At 32.1% G+C, this 16450-nt stretch overlaps 1 protein-coding gene across 7 annotated transcripts in view; it reads right to left on the reverse strand.

Moving 5' to 3' along the window:
• Positions 1-4935: 4935 nt before the first annotated feature.
• The window catches only part of LOC127710060 (uncharacterized), a 60390-nt gene continuing 48875 nt past the window's right edge, over positions 4936-16450 (reverse strand). For 3 of the 7 annotated variants that reach the window (XR_007985920.1, XM_052215790.1, XM_052215789.1), the window contains 4 exons: positions 14594-14668; positions 9160-9231; positions 6541-6610; positions 4936-5752 (listed from right to left, as the gene is read on the reverse strand). Coding sequence is in view for 4 of the 7 variants with exons in the window: in XM_052215790.1 (XP_052071750.1) it covers positions 5434-5752; positions 6541-6610; positions 9160-9231; positions 14594-14668 (536 nt within the window). In the remaining 3 variants the exon portion in view is untranslated. Of the gene's footprint in view, positions 5753-6540; positions 6621-9159; positions 9232-14593; positions 14669-16450 lie in introns of all 7 variants that reach the window. The other 4 variants (XR_007985922.1, XM_052215791.1, XR_007985921.1 and 1 more) reach the window with 3 other exon arrangements.

A 16450-nucleotide genomic window follows, 5' to 3' on the forward strand; every position in this document is an offset into this window, starting at 1 on the left:
ATGGGACAAAATATAAGTTGAATACGTTTTACTACACAAAGACTGAAAAGTTTTTACACATTCAAAAAGGTGTGACATTTGTTTTCAAGTCCGTATTTAAATAGAATACCAAACAATATTTCTTTTTAACTCTAAACATGAAGAGATCATGATGAAATTTTTTTAAATTTTCTCCCATATTTTGTGACGGTCCTAGTTCCTGGAGTTTTCAGTATTTTAACATAGTTCGTGTTTCCCCATTTACAAATTTATTGAAGCTGGTCCCCCTTCCAATTTTATAATATATACTAGTATGAAGCTGTTTACATTACAACTGTTAATCATATATGCACAAAAAGAAATGTCATAAGATGTGGGAACGTTTTCGTGATTAATTCATCACCATATTTTCATCATATGCTATTAGATAGACGTTTTCGTGTCAATACCAATCAAACACTTAGTCTATCCAGTTACGATTATCTTCTTATTTATTAATACCGAAATTACGATTATCATTTTTACGAGTTACGATTATCCTCCTGAATTTTTCGACGGCAATTTTCTAAGCGCTTAGACAGTTATAGTGCACAGTTACGATTCAAATATGATGTAATGATATAGAAAAACCTTGCAGCTGAATAACTCTTGACAACAACGGGCTACATTTGAGAAAAATGACTGAAAAGATTTTACCTATTTCTGCCGTCGCCATATTGGGATCGTCGTAATTCCAGTTACGATTATCAGTTTAACACCAGTGACAGTTTTAAGACAAACATTTTCGTATCATAAAAATTGAACACTTAGTGAACAATAAATAATTTCCTTAATAGGGAAAAACACACAAAAGAGATCATAATCAAACATTGTGCAATAAAACAGTGATAAGTAACAGGTTAAACCCACTTTTTTCTCTTGCTTGACATTTCTTGAGTACTAATCTCTGATGTGTTTTCAGCTTGAAAATTCTTGAGTATTTATTTCTGATTCGTCCTTGTCTTTAAACTCTTTTGAGTGTGATCAGTTTACTATGTTGACCTCTGTAATGGTGATTTATGTATTAAAATATTGGAATTCTTTTTTTTTAGAAATACCCTATTCAACTGGACGTTCAACTCTATATCTATGACCCTCCATAGTATTAAAGTTCGTACAATTTGATAAACATTTATACTAAACAGGCAATTTATTTTTTCATTTTTTTTTAATTTTCGGCAATATTTGAGCAAAATCATTTATCAATTTCTTAAACAATTTTTCTTTTCAGAAATAGACCCGAATTAACTATGTATTTACGAATTATAAGAATCGTTATTTAGCCGGAAGTGTGACTTTGAACTATAGTACTAAAGATTATTGCACTGAATTGCAATTGCAAATTAGCCAGGTCTACACTGTGTTGCTAAATATTAAGATAAAAAAAATAAGGCTGCACCATTTTCACCCTCGGATGTATTGATAGAAAATATCTTTTTGAAATAAAATGAATGTTTATCAATAAATTTATTGTTGTATCACCCCAAAAATTTATTTCCCGATACGTCATATAACATGATCCAAAAAATTAGGTCAAGGTCATATAAACCAAATAAGAAATACATGTACACCTTACAATCATTCAATACACTAAATATAGTTGACCTATTGCTTATAACTTCTAAGATAAAGACTTAACCAAGAAAACTAAACATTGACCAATGAACCATGAAAATGAGGTATTGCTTATAGTATTAGAAAAACAGACCAAAACACAAAAACTTAACCCTGAGCAATGAACCGTGAAAATGAGGTCAAGGTCAAATAAAACCTGCGAGACTGACATGTACATCATAAAATATTTCCATACACCAAATATAGTTGACCTATTGCATATAGTATAAGAAAAAAAGACCAAAACTCAAAAATTTAACTTTGACCACTGAACCATGAAAATGAGGTCAAGGTCAAAAGACACCTGGCAGCTAGACATGTACACCTTACAATAATTCCATACACCAAATATAGTAGACCTATTGCATGCAGTATAAAAAAAACAGACCAATACACAAAAACTTAACTATAACCACTGAACCATGAAAATGAGGTCAAGGTCAGATGAAACCTGCCAGTTGGACATGTACACCTTACAGTCCTTCCATATACCGAATATGCTAGACCTATTGCTTCTAGTATCTGAGATATGGACTTGACCACCAAAACTTAACCTTGTTCACTGATCCATGAAATGAGGTCGAGGTCAAGTGAAAACTGTCTGACGAGCATGAGGAACTTGCAAGGTATGCACATACCAAATATAGTTATCCTATCACTCATAATAAGATAGAAATTAACATTACAAAAAATCTTAACTTTTTTTTCAAGTAGTCACTGAACCATGAAAATGAGGTCAAGGACAATGGACATGTGACAGACGGAAACTTCGTAACATAAGGCATCTATATACAAAGTATGAAGCATCCAGGTCTTCCACCTTCTAAAATTTAAAGCTTTTAAGAAGTTAGCTAACGCCGCCGCCGCAGGATCACTATCCCTATGTCGAGCTTTCTGCGACAAAAGTCGCAGGCTCGACAAAAAACCAACAGCCTGAAGTATGAACAAAACAATAAACGAAAATAAATATGATAGACATCAACCAACGACAACCACTAAATTACAGGCATATGCCTTGGAACAAGCACATACAAAATGTGGCGGATGAGGTTTGTTTGCTCCATTGAGTTTGTGATTTTTCAAAATGTATTTTTTCCTATCTATCAAGGGCTTCAAAATTATTTTGATTTGCGTATTTCATAAATGTTTAGCTCAATTAAAGAAGAGAATATCACAGTGCCCTTAAACAAATTTGGGTAACTTAGCTGCAAATAGATTATTACTGTTCAACACTTCTTTTAATTGAATGATTTTGCATATATACTCGATAAAATTTGTATGTCTTTTTGTGTCATTTTGGTCATACATTCAAATATGTATATATCCTTAGCTGTCAAATATTTTTAAGTTTGAGAGTTATTCCTAATGAAGGTCAATTCAGAAAAACGCTTCGCATGCATATAATTTATAAAGTATTAATTTCATATTCATTTACAGTTTGTAAATGTCTGCAGCAATTTAATTGTGAAAAATATAAGCTGCTACTTTTGTTAATATTAGATTGTGATAATATATTTTCAAAAAAATAAACTATTCACTTACTTACTTACTGTATAAATTCAGCGGAAAAATTAATCTTAATTATAACACGTTATGTTATAAGTGTAGGAGTAAATCTTCAAATCATGTTCGTCTCTTGGAGGTAATAATTGAAGCTCTTTGAAAAGAGGGAACATGTGACAACCCCGTAAATCATTTAACATTTACAAAATAATGATAAAAAAAGTCCTGCAATTTAATAAACAACATTTTGAAACAATTTTGTTGGTTGTTTAAAACTAAATGTAGCTCTCTACATGTCTTTTGGTTATTAGTGTCATTGGGTTGTTGGCACAGTGACGTATATCCCAGATAGCAAGCAACGACAACCATTGAATTACACCTCTGGATATGGGACTGACAAATAATGAATTAGCCTTTTTTTTAAACCGAATTTACTAGCAAAGAAGTATAATCTGCCATATAAGTTTTACCAGGGAGTTTTCTAAACGGTGACCTTTAGATTAACTCGCGATGTTGGTTTACAGTCTCAATTATCTAGATCCTTCACCTCCTTTTATAAATGTACATGTATATTATAAATAATTATATATTTCATTAAGAAAATTCTACACAATAGGACGTTGGTAGGCCTACCTACTCCTTGAAATGGACAAGAAACTGTCATTTAGAGAAACAGAGTTAAAAGCTATATAAGTATATCTCATATTAACTTTGAATAACAAAAGCTAAAAGATAACCTGTTATATTATATTTGGTTGGAGGGACGGACTTACATCTATGAATCAATATTCCAAGAATTCAAACAATTTGTTAAAACTATTATGATATTGATCAAATGAATGCTAACTTGACTGTGCTCATTTTGGGTTTTAGAAGCACGCTGACTCACTAAAGAACTATTGTGCAATAAGATATGTTGTGGCGTTTGGCAGGTTGTTCTAACTTGCTTTCAACCAGACGGTCAATTTCGTTGCTACAATTTATAAGTTGTACTTGCACAAACATGACGATGGGTGTCACATGAAGAACAGGAACTGCTCACTCTTTAGATCACCCGTATTCATCCCCCCTCTCCCCCAATTTTTTGGTGGCGTTTATGTTGCTCAGTATTTAGTTTTCTTTGTAGTGTTTTGTAGACTTGTTCGTCTATTCGTCGTTTTTAGTTTTTTGACATGGCTTTGTCGAATTTTCTCAGACTTTCAATGTCTCAGAGTTTCGAATGTCCCCTTGGAATATTCCACCTCTTTTTTACCCTTCTTACTTACATCAGAAACATCAGACACTATTTTTACATTTAAAAAAATGTTTCTGATCTTACTAAATCGGTAAACAAATAACAACAGGTGGTCGGGTATATTTCATGTTTTGCGGTTTACATTTTGTAACGACTATTATATTATTTATTTGTGCGTTTCTCTGTGCTGAGTGTTCTTGCGTTTGTTTGTGCTGTATTTCTGTCACGTAGTGTTGTCAATTTAGCGATATTTTTTAACATTGCCATATAAGCGGGAGGTTTGGCTAGCCATAAAACCAGGTTCAACCCACCATTTATTCTTAAAATGTCCTGTACCAAGTCAGGAATATGGCAGTTGTTATCAAATAGTTCGTTTCTATGTATGTTGGTGTTTGTTTTTGTTGCACTTTAGTGTTTCTGTTGTTCCGTTGTTTTCCTCTTATAGTTGATGTGCTTCCATCAGTTTTAGTTTGTAACCCGGATTTGTTTTCTCTCAATCGTTTTATGACTTTTTAACAGGGTATACTATTGTTGCCTTTATTTATCAAACAACAAGTAAGAAAGCAAAAATAAATCATCTGTATCTGACTTAAAAAGTAAAGTGTAATGATTTATATAGATTACACAGATGAACAACTGTATTTCAAATAAATAAGGTCAGTGAACAGAACCTTTAATTTACACGAAACATGATTAGAATCAACCTAGGAAGGATCACAAGTAACTTCACTTTATATTAATGATCAATTACAAAATGTACTCAACTAATATTATTGGCTTATATTACATGTTTTTTTGTAAGCTTGTACTCTCAGAAAGCATCAAAGTTTTTATTGTTGCTTTTGTCAAAGTCTGTTCCCTTCGTCTGACTAGAGTCTAATTCTTGTCCAGAACTTTGGCATGTATAATTTGATCTTTTATCGTACCTTGTTTCTTTTTGATCAAGTATAAGGTATTCGTTTGACTGACTAGATTCTTTGAATTAGTATCATCTTGTGTTGTTATGCTTGTAGCAAATTCCGCATAATCATTATGTTTCTTTCCGGTTTTTCCTAGAATTTCTGTTAAACCTTTCTGTTTTTGACTTCCTCATATGTGGCATCAGTTGATGACGATTGTCTATTCTGGTCAAAAGAATTACACACGGTCAAATAAGAATCTGGTTCGATAGTATGGTTTTCGTTTTCACTTTGTGGAGAATTTCCCAATTCTATGTAGTTATGATCATCTGATTCATTTCCAAGTGTGGTATAGTAATTACCATTTCCTTCAATATCAAAAGCGTTTGAGTCGATGTAAGCAACATTTTGATTTCCTGTATAATCTTGTTCATCATGTTTTATTTCATAAGGGACCTTTCTTCCAGGACAGGACATAGAGAAACTAAAATATAAAATAATATATGAAACAATTATTTTTTGTTGTAAATACCAAATACCGGTGTATTAATGAAAGCACTTAATTATTTTACAACATACCTTTGTTTTGTAATTCTGGCATTTTTTAGGTTTTTCGGTAACTGATAGAACAATATTTCGTTTTTGTGATTATTTGAAATAAACGAGTGAGAAAATTTTTTAAATAAGTTATGTTAACATTTCCCGTCTGCTACTACTTAGTCCATACCACTTAATTAGTTAGTTTAAAAGCTGATGACAAAACCAATACCATACTAATTAATTCGAGAATTAAAATTTGAATTCTTTTTATAGAGAAAATTTATAAAAATGCTTATCGTGTAGTAAATTACTTTAACATAATATTCAGATTGCAGACTTAATTTCACAAATGTTATAACTTTATAGAATCAAAATACTGTAAACCAACATATTTTCGCGGATACTTTATTTAACGTTTCGCTTTTCTAGCCCAAATCGCGGCGATTAAATTTCGCGATTTTCACATTTTCTTGAGCATTTGAATTAGGAAAGATCCAAGTTTTACATATTCGCGACGATTTATATTCGCGTTTTCTTCTACTTGCGAAAGTCGCGAAAATAAATCGCTCGCAAAAATTGGTTGATTTACAGTATTCTAACTTAACACTTTCTATAAGTTTTAGAATAATCGATTGATGTTTAATATATAGTCAGCGCGTGTATGCAATTCAAATACAACTTTCAACAAATATCAATAGATCTTTAAACTTTAATCATAGCATCAATACATACCGTTTAAATATGAAGATTGCAATTATCAAAGTAAAGAAACCAACACCTGCTACAATGCCTGCTACTATACCTGAAAAAGGCTGTATTTACTTCAATATCTTGTAGGTCTGTTACTTATGCATGCTTGTTAATATAAATGTATACTTGTGCATATTATATAGACATTTGTGTATTGTTTAAGACCGTATGTTGACCTCTAGATATCATCTTGCGTTGCGTGTCGTTGCAGTCCCATTGACGTCTGATCCACATCTCCTTTTATTTATTTTTTAATTCATCAATATTCTTCTTCTTTATATGTTTTTAAGTATTTAATTTGATATCTCCCCTTCTACATTGTGAGTTTACCCTTTGAAAAGAATATCTCTCGTTTTTTTTTAGATAAATAATGAAATTAAATTACTTTTGCCCATAACTACTATGACTTAATGTATTGTAATTGTTTGGGACCTTTACATGTGCTTTACCAGCATTCTCTTATTTAAACAGACTTGAATGAACCATGTGAGGTTCGTCTTTGATAGAAAAGAAAGGATATTGGGTATAAATCCATGACTCAAAATCAGCAAAAAACACAAAAAGCAAGGGAACAGCGCGTTTATTGCTGTTCTTCATCTCAAAGTCACAGTGAGGCCCTAAACGAGGAGCGAAAAAAACTCTCACCTAACGGCAAGTTTAAGACGGCCCCTAGCACTGGTTTGAGCAGAATTCTTTTTAAACTGACGATCACAACTGTGAATTGAAGAACAAAGCCATGGAGCAATTGATATCAATAAAATGAATCTGGCAATGAAATCAAACATGTACTGTCATAATTTATCCCGACAATCACACTGAAGCGTTCAAAAACAATACAAACATTTAGACAACCACAGGGCACGTCAAGATAAATGTAAGATAACTTGGAAGAACATAATGCTTATAAAGGGCAATTAATTCGGGTAGACTATGTAAGATGTAACACCACCAACTCGGGCCTGGTCAAAAAGAACATACTGGAAAATAGTACATATCTAAAACAAAATTGTTCCTACGCATAGGTGTTAATATTAAACTATGTAGAATATATTTGGTAATTTAAGTTTCAAATAAAAGATGAAGGACTGTTTTCTTTCTAGATCACCTTTTGGCTGATGATTTGGAATAATACAAAAATGTGTAATTGAGGGCATATATTATAAAAATTAGAAGATGTGGTATGATTGCCAATGAGACAACTGTCCACAAAAGACATATATTTCCTGTTTCTTAGATATGAAGTACCTGGTATCCAAAATTACGGTAACCATTACGGTTTGATTTGTGAATAACGGTATATTGACCCCGCCCCCAATAAATGTTCGAAGGTGAAAACTGTTACTTAGAAAGGAATGGGGCCAAGAATAGGTGGTGTGCGTCTTATTAAATTTTTTTTTTACAAAAACTGGCCTTAAATTGAGAGAATGAAGTAGCACACATCAGAGAAGGTATCTCAAGAATAAATACATCATAACTTAAAAAAAAAACCATAAGAGCATACAACTTTTTTTATATGCATGGGTTTTTTATCGGAGAAGTCGGTTGCCACATAGTTGGTGGTTGATGTGAGTGAAATGACGAAACTGGGTTTTAAAAAAGAGGCGTAAGATACCAAAGGGACATTCAAACACATAAGTCGAAACTAAACGGTCAGCGTCATTGCTAAAAGAGAAAAAGACTAACAGACAAACAACAGTACTCAAAACACAACATAGAAAACTAAAGACTGAGAAACACGAACCCCACCAAAAACTGAAATCATGATAGGAAAAAAAAAGCCCTGAAATATCGTATCAGCTTGGAGATATGTACTCCGTATGCATGCGCTGGTGGAATGTTACAACATATAAATGGACATTTCACAATTGGGAAGCTGAAATCATCACTTTTGTCGTACAATTTTGTTTTCAACCGACCCTCATTGTCTCATTTAAGATATGAGGCAGCCTTAACTGTATCTTTTTTATCCTTTACCTCAAGTTCGATGGGATAGAAGCGTTCAACAGAGTCACCAAATTTGGAACTATTTAGTTAAAGAACATCATCTATATAGCGGAAAGTGAATTTAAAGGATACTGCTAACTTCTTTTCTTTTTCCCGAAGAAGTTCCTGTATGAAGTAAGCCTCGTATAAATAGAGGAATAAGTCGGCAAGAAGAGGAGCACACTTTGTTCCCATGACAATGTCGATTGTTTGTTGAAAAACACGTCCTTCGAACGTAACAAATATTTTGTTAATTAGGAAATCAAGCATTTTCATAATGTCAGTCTCATAGAGTTTTTTGTTTGAATCAGAGTATTTTCTCACAAGTTACGAAATATCCCTCCCTAAGATAAGATTCTTGTATCTACGTTGGCCATTCTTTTTTATGAAACAAAGCAGGACAAACTTCTTCAATTTATCTATTAGTTTGGAATGGGGAATACCTGTGTAAAGTGTAGAAAAGTCAAGTGTTTTGATACTATTGCAGTATGAAAGAGTCTCAACTTGTATGTACTCTTAAAGATCTTCGGATTTTTAAGTATCCACATCTGATTCACACCACGTCTAGAATAGGTAGTTTCACAATACCTTTAAAGCCTGGTTTTTACATATACTTACCTGCTATGCTTTTGTTGCTGCCAATCTTCATTTGACTAGATCTGGATTGATTGATATGTTTTGTTGTCATACCTTAATAAAATGATTATACATTCTTGATTTAATAGTATGTATTAAATATATCAAAAGGCAAATTTTCTGAATTGATTTCACATCAACGACATTTTCTAAAACTTTTTGTCATCGATTTATATGTGAACCTGAAGGTTTTAAACAATATTTTTGCGTATTTCTGAAAGTATTCAATACCTGAAAATGGCCCAAAACTGCAATGATAAAAGACTTTGCTAAAAATTGAGTAACTATAAAAAGAATTGTAAAAGAATCTTTATGGGAGTATATAACCTTTAAAATTTTCAAAGTTCATGTATGTTCTGTAAGCTCTTAATTATAATCGCATTTTATTGGGTGTGACAATTTCTGATTTTGAGCTTGTGATTGAAACAATTAATCATATTGTTTCCTGGTTTAATTTTATTTTCTAATGAAGTTGTAAAAATGCTTTCTTCCAACACGTGCATTTGAAAAAACCTGACGCGGAAGCTACCCAACAAAAGATTCACAAAGTCAGATTTAGGTGACGTGAATTAGATAAAAGTTAAGTTCTCGCGATAGTTTTTTCGATTGGAATGAGTATCGTTTTTGAGACTTTTAATCACAGATTATCAGAGCTCTTTATGTTTGAATTGTTGTCTAACTTTTACCATAGGTTTCCCGCCATGTACCACGTTTTAAGAACTGTTTACTATTCCGATGGAATTGAGTTTACTCCAGTTTCAAGCGTTTGTATTGTTACGACAATCTATAGTTTACTAGGTTCTGTTCATGTTGACTGTTGTTTGTCATAAAGGTCTTTATCGATTCCCTGGTATATATTAATACGAACATTTTATTTGTCTTTGGAAATTATTTCTTAACTATTTGAAAAATATATAACAATGAATATTTTAAGTATGATTTAAACTCCATCAGGCAAAGTATACCTAGATGAATTTGACTTTTCTTTTATGTCCCTTTTTGGTCATATAGCTCCTAATGTTTCTCCGTATTTATACATCCCTGGCTTTCATATTTTTGAGTATGAGCGTTCTTGGTGAAGGTAAATCCAGAAAAGCGCTTCAGACGCTTGAAATTCAATAAGTGAGTTTTATTAGAAAAGAGAGGCGAAAGATACCAAAGGGGTATCAAAACTCTTACGTCGAAAGCAAACTGACAACGTCATTGCAAAATAACTGAAAACTACGATCAATAGTATACAAAACACAACATAGATAACTGAAGTCTGAGTAACATAAATATAGTATAATGAATACCAATAAACAGTATCATTTTTTCTAGTATTTATGATGTAAAGAGGGAGAGCTGAGCACTAAAAAACATGTTTAATCCCACCACATTCTGTATGTGCCTGTTCTAAGTCAAGAGACTGTGGTTCAGTTGTAGTCGTTTGTTCATTTCTGTCAAATTTATTTTTCGTAAATTGTTTTGTTATAAATTAGGCCGTAAGTTTTTTCGTTTGAGTTGTTTCACATTTGCACGATGGGACCTTTTATACCCGATTTTAAGGTATGGGCATTTCATAAACTGATTAAATGAGGAAAGCGAAATTAGAAATCTATACTTTAATTAAATGTGGGTTTTCTCATTCTTGGAGGCCGTACGGTGACCTATAATTGCTTATATCCTCTTATTTGAATTCTAGTGGATAGTTGTCTCAGTGATAATCATACCACTTTCCTTATTTTTCGGTCATTGACATGGTAACACTTTAGGCATGGCAACTAAATGGCATGTTAAAACAAATGAAATGAGAGATGCAAAATATCGAAACTTCAACTTGAAAATATATTGAAAAAAGGGACGAAAGATACCAGAGGGACAGTCAAACTCATAGATCGAAAATAAACTGACAACGCCATGGCCACAAATAAAAAGACAAACAGACAAATAATAGTACAGATGACACAACATAGAAAACTAAAGACTAAGCAACACGAACCCCACCAAAAACTGGGGGTGATCTCAGGTGCTCCTGAAGGGTAAGCAGATCCTGCCCCACATGTGGCACCCGTCATGTTGCTTGAAATGATAACAATAGTAGTTCATTATCAATTTCGAATTAGCTGCTGATGTCGAACTATTGAGAAACGAGTCAATACTGAAACAAAGAGGGAGAAATAGGTTTGACCAATAACGCAGTTCTGTTTTTTAGCGGAAGAAGAAATAAGTAAAAAATGAAATTTTTTGTGGTAAAAAGGATTTATGCGTATGGTTTGTAAAAACTGGTCCAAAGTAATGAATAGTTCTGGAAAACTGTCAAAAAGGGAAAAATGAAAACTGTAATTGTAAAATTCCCAGTATCAGTATATGTTTGTCTGAATGATTACCATGAATAAAGGCAACAGTAGTATACCGCTGTTCGAAACTCATAAATCGATAGAGATAAAAACAAATCCGGGTTACAAACTAAAACTGAGGGAAACGCATCAAATATAAGAGGAGAACAACGACACAACAAAAACACAACATTAAAATGTAACACACACAGAAACGAACTATAATATAACAATGGCCATTTTTCTGACTTGGTACAGGACATTTTAAGAAAAAAATGGTGGGTTGAACCTGGTTTTGTGGCATGCCAAACCTCCCGCTTTTATGGCAACGTCAAACACAACACCAAAACGACAACATCACATGACAGGACCACAATACAAATAAATGGGAGAACATATAGGACAAAGAAACACACGAATAATAGCTAACAAAAGGTACTAGGCTTAAAATTCAATACGCCAGACGTGCGTCTCGTCCACACAAGACCAACCAGTGACGCTCAGATGAAAAAAGTTTGAAAGCCAAAACAAGTACAAAGCTGAAGAGCACCGAGGACCAAAACTTCCAAAAAGTTGCGCCTAACACGGCCAGGGTTTTCTGCCTGGGACAAGAACATCCTTATTATTTAGAATAATTTATAATTTTGCAAACAGTAAATTTTATAAAATGACTATATAATAGATATACATGATAAAACTGAAGTGGGGACTAACTACAGAATAAAAACGGATACATTACATAAAACAACTTAATCCAACACATAAAAATACACAGCCAAGTTAGCCAAAGCCTCAACGCACAAAGTGACGTCACATTTGAAATTCTAAAAAAACACACAAAGTGACGTCACATTTGAATTTGTAAAAATATTTCCCAAAAATAAGATAGGATTAGGATTGATTCAAGATTAGATTTGTAATACTGACATTACATTTATTAATAACAATGAAAATTACAATACTTATAAATATCAAATTGTGGTAGTAATTAGATAATTAATTGTATTATTGAGCTATGTCGGTGTTTCTTCTGAATCAAACTGTAAACCAAATATATCGTATAAATTTCGTTGTACCAAACTAAAATCTAATTAATGAAGGGGGTGATTAATTATCTTTACCATAACACACGAATATAACAGAAAAGACGTTAAGACATTTGACAAAATCCGACGAGAATAACAAATATAACATCAAAATTAAATACAACATCAAAATTAAGGTCTTTATAAGTTATCTGAATCCATAGATGAAACAATACAAACGTTTCCATTCGTAAACCATTTCACTAGTATTAATAAGAACGTATCCTTATCTTTAAGCGACTACAACTCCTACAAGGCCGTGTTGATATATGTTCTGCTTGTCTTGCTGATGTTTTTTGCTGTATAATTTTTTTAATCTACTATAATTTGGCCAAATATGCAAAAAGTTATAACATCATCATGAAAGAGCAATAACTCCTATGAGAAGTCGACTAAGGATTTCGGTCATGTTAACAAATTTGTTTGTCTTGGCCTACTGATTATTTTTGCAATTTAATAATTTTTTTTATCTATTATAGTTTTAAAAATAAAATGCCAAAACACAAAAAATGGAAATAATTTTCATTTTGGGGCTGTAACACCTATAAGGAGTTGAGAACCATGATTTCGGCTATGTTAATTCATTTGTAGATCTTGTCTTGCTGATCATTTTGCTGTTGTAGTTTCACTCTATCTATTATAGTGTTTAAGATAACAGGCAAAAATAAAGAAATTGCTAAACATCTTCATTTAAGGGCAGTCAGTTTTCATGTGGATGGACAGTAGGTAGAACTCAACATTCTGAACATCTGTAAGATTTTCCTTTATAAAGAGATTTTCAAGATAAGTATAGATTATCGGGTTTTCTACCGATTGATATCGTAAAATGTCAGCCGCGAGCCACAATATGAACAATGTGGCGAATGAATGCAGCGAACGGTTCAGGTGAGCTAAAAATTATACATAACACTATAAATGTTTGATTTAGTAGTGGTAATAAGTTTTGGCGAATACATGTCATTCATATATTCAGAAAAAAAAATCTTGAATGTTACCAAAGACTATGTCATGTATTGTTAAACGATGTTTATTTTGGTAAAAGTTACAAACGTTTTTATACATCAAGTGGTATTTTGTTGGGTCTTTGAGAATCTTTTTTCATAAATTCGGACTCATAACAGTAAAGTAATAAATCTGCAACATTAGGGACACATTTAGTTTCCATCGGAATACCACCATTTGTCGGTATACTTTATAATGGCTTTAAATCAACTTTGCATTTGCAATTTGAGTTGTTGTTGTAAGTTTTATTATTGACAAGGGAATTGTAGCGACTTCAACATGTATAGTTGCACCTTGTTTTATCAAAAACGTCATTTTATTAAATTGATATTCTCTTTAATTGTTTTTTAACTGTGAAATGTCATATCAGTTTCCATATGATATATCAATATCATTCAGGTGTTTTTGGACTACCAGGATTGGTAAGATATATCAAACGATAATCTTGCAAGTTGAAACCATAATTGTATAATTGAGAAACATTGCATAACTTCAAATATAGAAATAGATAACAAATTTTACGAAAATTATCGTTTATTGAGAAATGACATACGGTTTGTACTAGGTCAAACAAATAATTTGTTACTTCAATCAATGTTTGGACTAGAATACTATATATCTCATCTGACCGAAACATACTGTCTATGCAGTCAGTCGGGGGCCTCAGCGGTCACCTGAACGGTCAACAACCAACAATCAATCATCAAGAACAGATTTGTACGATATGTCCGATTCTCTTTACTTTACGATTGTAATTTTTTTTTTAAATGCATCATCTGTAAATACCTATATGTTATAATTCCTAATGTGAGTAAAATGTGTTAACTAGAATCATGAATATTAAACGAATGTCTAATAAGACGCAGACACCACACATTATAATATGCATGATATTAAATAGATTGATTGATTGATTGTTGGTTGTTTAACGTCCAGTGGCAAATATTTCATGCATATTCAGGACGACTATTAAATAGAAAGGTGACGTTTTGTAGCTTAATTAATGTTTACCTGATAGTGGTGTTGGACTTGAAAATTCAGTTGAAAATTCTTTCTTTTCTGTTGAAGGCACTGATGTAGAAAAATCTGTAGAATAAATGAATGTAAACTGATGAATCAAAATTAATTTAATTATTCAAATATCTAGAAAAGGTTCAACAAAGCCAAATTTTCTAAATTTAACATATACTGAAAAAGGGTTGCTGTCAAGTCATTTGAAAAATATATAACAATGAAAATATTAACCAAGATTAAACTCCATCGGGCAAAGTTGACCTAAGATGAATTTGGCTTTTCTTTTGTGTCCTTTTTGTTCATACTGTTATGAGATTGTAATTATTATAATTATTTATCTTGGCCTGATTTGCTTTGTGTGACCTTATAAGATGTTTACATGACCTGTTTATAGTGTTTACGAAATAATGTTATTGTTTACTTTAGAAATCACTGGAACAATCGTATAGACAGATGGAATGATTAGAACTTTTTACTTGACTTACATAATAATTCCAGAATTATCATAATTTACGATGCGTAATTTGAACTTTTATAGTATTCTAGAAGTTTCCCTTCTACAGTGTTCTAGAAGTTTCCGTGGTAACTATATATGTATGAACGGTGAATTGGACTAACTTAACAGAAATATAAAAGTATTCTCAGAGGATCTCTGGAGTTATTTATTGGTAAATTCTACAACATCATGCTAGTTTGTGAACTTACTGGACATAATATTCCATTTGGATTCCGAAATAGTCAAGAGAAGAATTCCGGATAAAGAAAAGACTAGAATCGGACATTCAGATATTTTGACAATATTTGGTTATAGACAATTTAGTTGACTCAGAAATTTTTGATGAAGAGGCTCTTGAACTTAAGTTATAACATGCTGATGCTATCAAATTAAAATAGCGTGAACTAGAACATGAATTTAGATTAAAACAATTGGAAAAAGAAGATGAATTTAAATTTAAACACATGGAAAAAGAAGAAAGACAGACAGAACTTGAAATGAAGGAAAGGTTAAAGATGGAGAAAATAAAAAAAAAGAAGGTGAATTTAAATTTAAAAAGGCAGAACTTAAAATAAGGGAAAGGTAAGAGATGGAGAAAATGAAAATTGAAATGGTCAAAGTAGAAAGCAACACTAAAGTAGGGTTAAAATCAGAACATTTTGACGCAGCAAAAAATATACGTTTGACTCCCAAATTTTGTTACTGATGAATCGATAAATATTTTTCACAGTTTGAGAAAATTGCTCAAAATTTGAAATTGCCAAAGCCTTATTAGACTACAATGCTGCAAAGTGTTTTTGTGGTCACGATCGCTGAAATTTACTCAGAAAAAGTTCTGATTATAACACTGTAAAGCAGGAAGTTTTGAAAGCTTATGAGCTAGTGCCAGAAACATATAGACAGAAATTTAGGTCTTATAAAAAGTTGAATCACAAACCTATGTTGAATTTGCTAGGGAAAAAGAAGATCTATATGATAAATGGCTTACGTCAAAGAAAATAGATAACAATTTTGATAAAATAAATCAGTTAATGTTGTTAGAAGAGTTCAAACAGTGTGTTCATTTAGACTTAAAACACATTTAGATGACAAAACTGTTAAGACTTTGCAAGATGCAGCTGTTGTTTCTGATAGTTATACCCTTTCACATAAAAGAAGTTTCAAAGGTCAATTTATTAGTACTTCGAGCGGAAATTACAAAAATCAAAGTACTGAGCTTGCTGATAGTAAGCCTGTTGCATAGAATAAGACACAGCATAGTTATACCATATCTAGTCTAAAATGCTCCTTTTGAGAAGAAGTCACTGACTTGTGCATATTGTAAGAAAAATAGTCATGTGATTGCTGATTGTTTTAGA

Source organism: Mytilus californianus, unplaced genomic scaffold (genome assembly GCF_021869535.1).
Source record: "Mytilus californianus isolate M0D057914Y unplaced genomic scaffold, xbMytCali1.0.p SCAF_7, whole genome shotgun sequence".
NCBI lineage: Eukaryota > Metazoa > Mollusca > Bivalvia > Mytilida > Mytilidae > Mytilus > Mytilus californianus.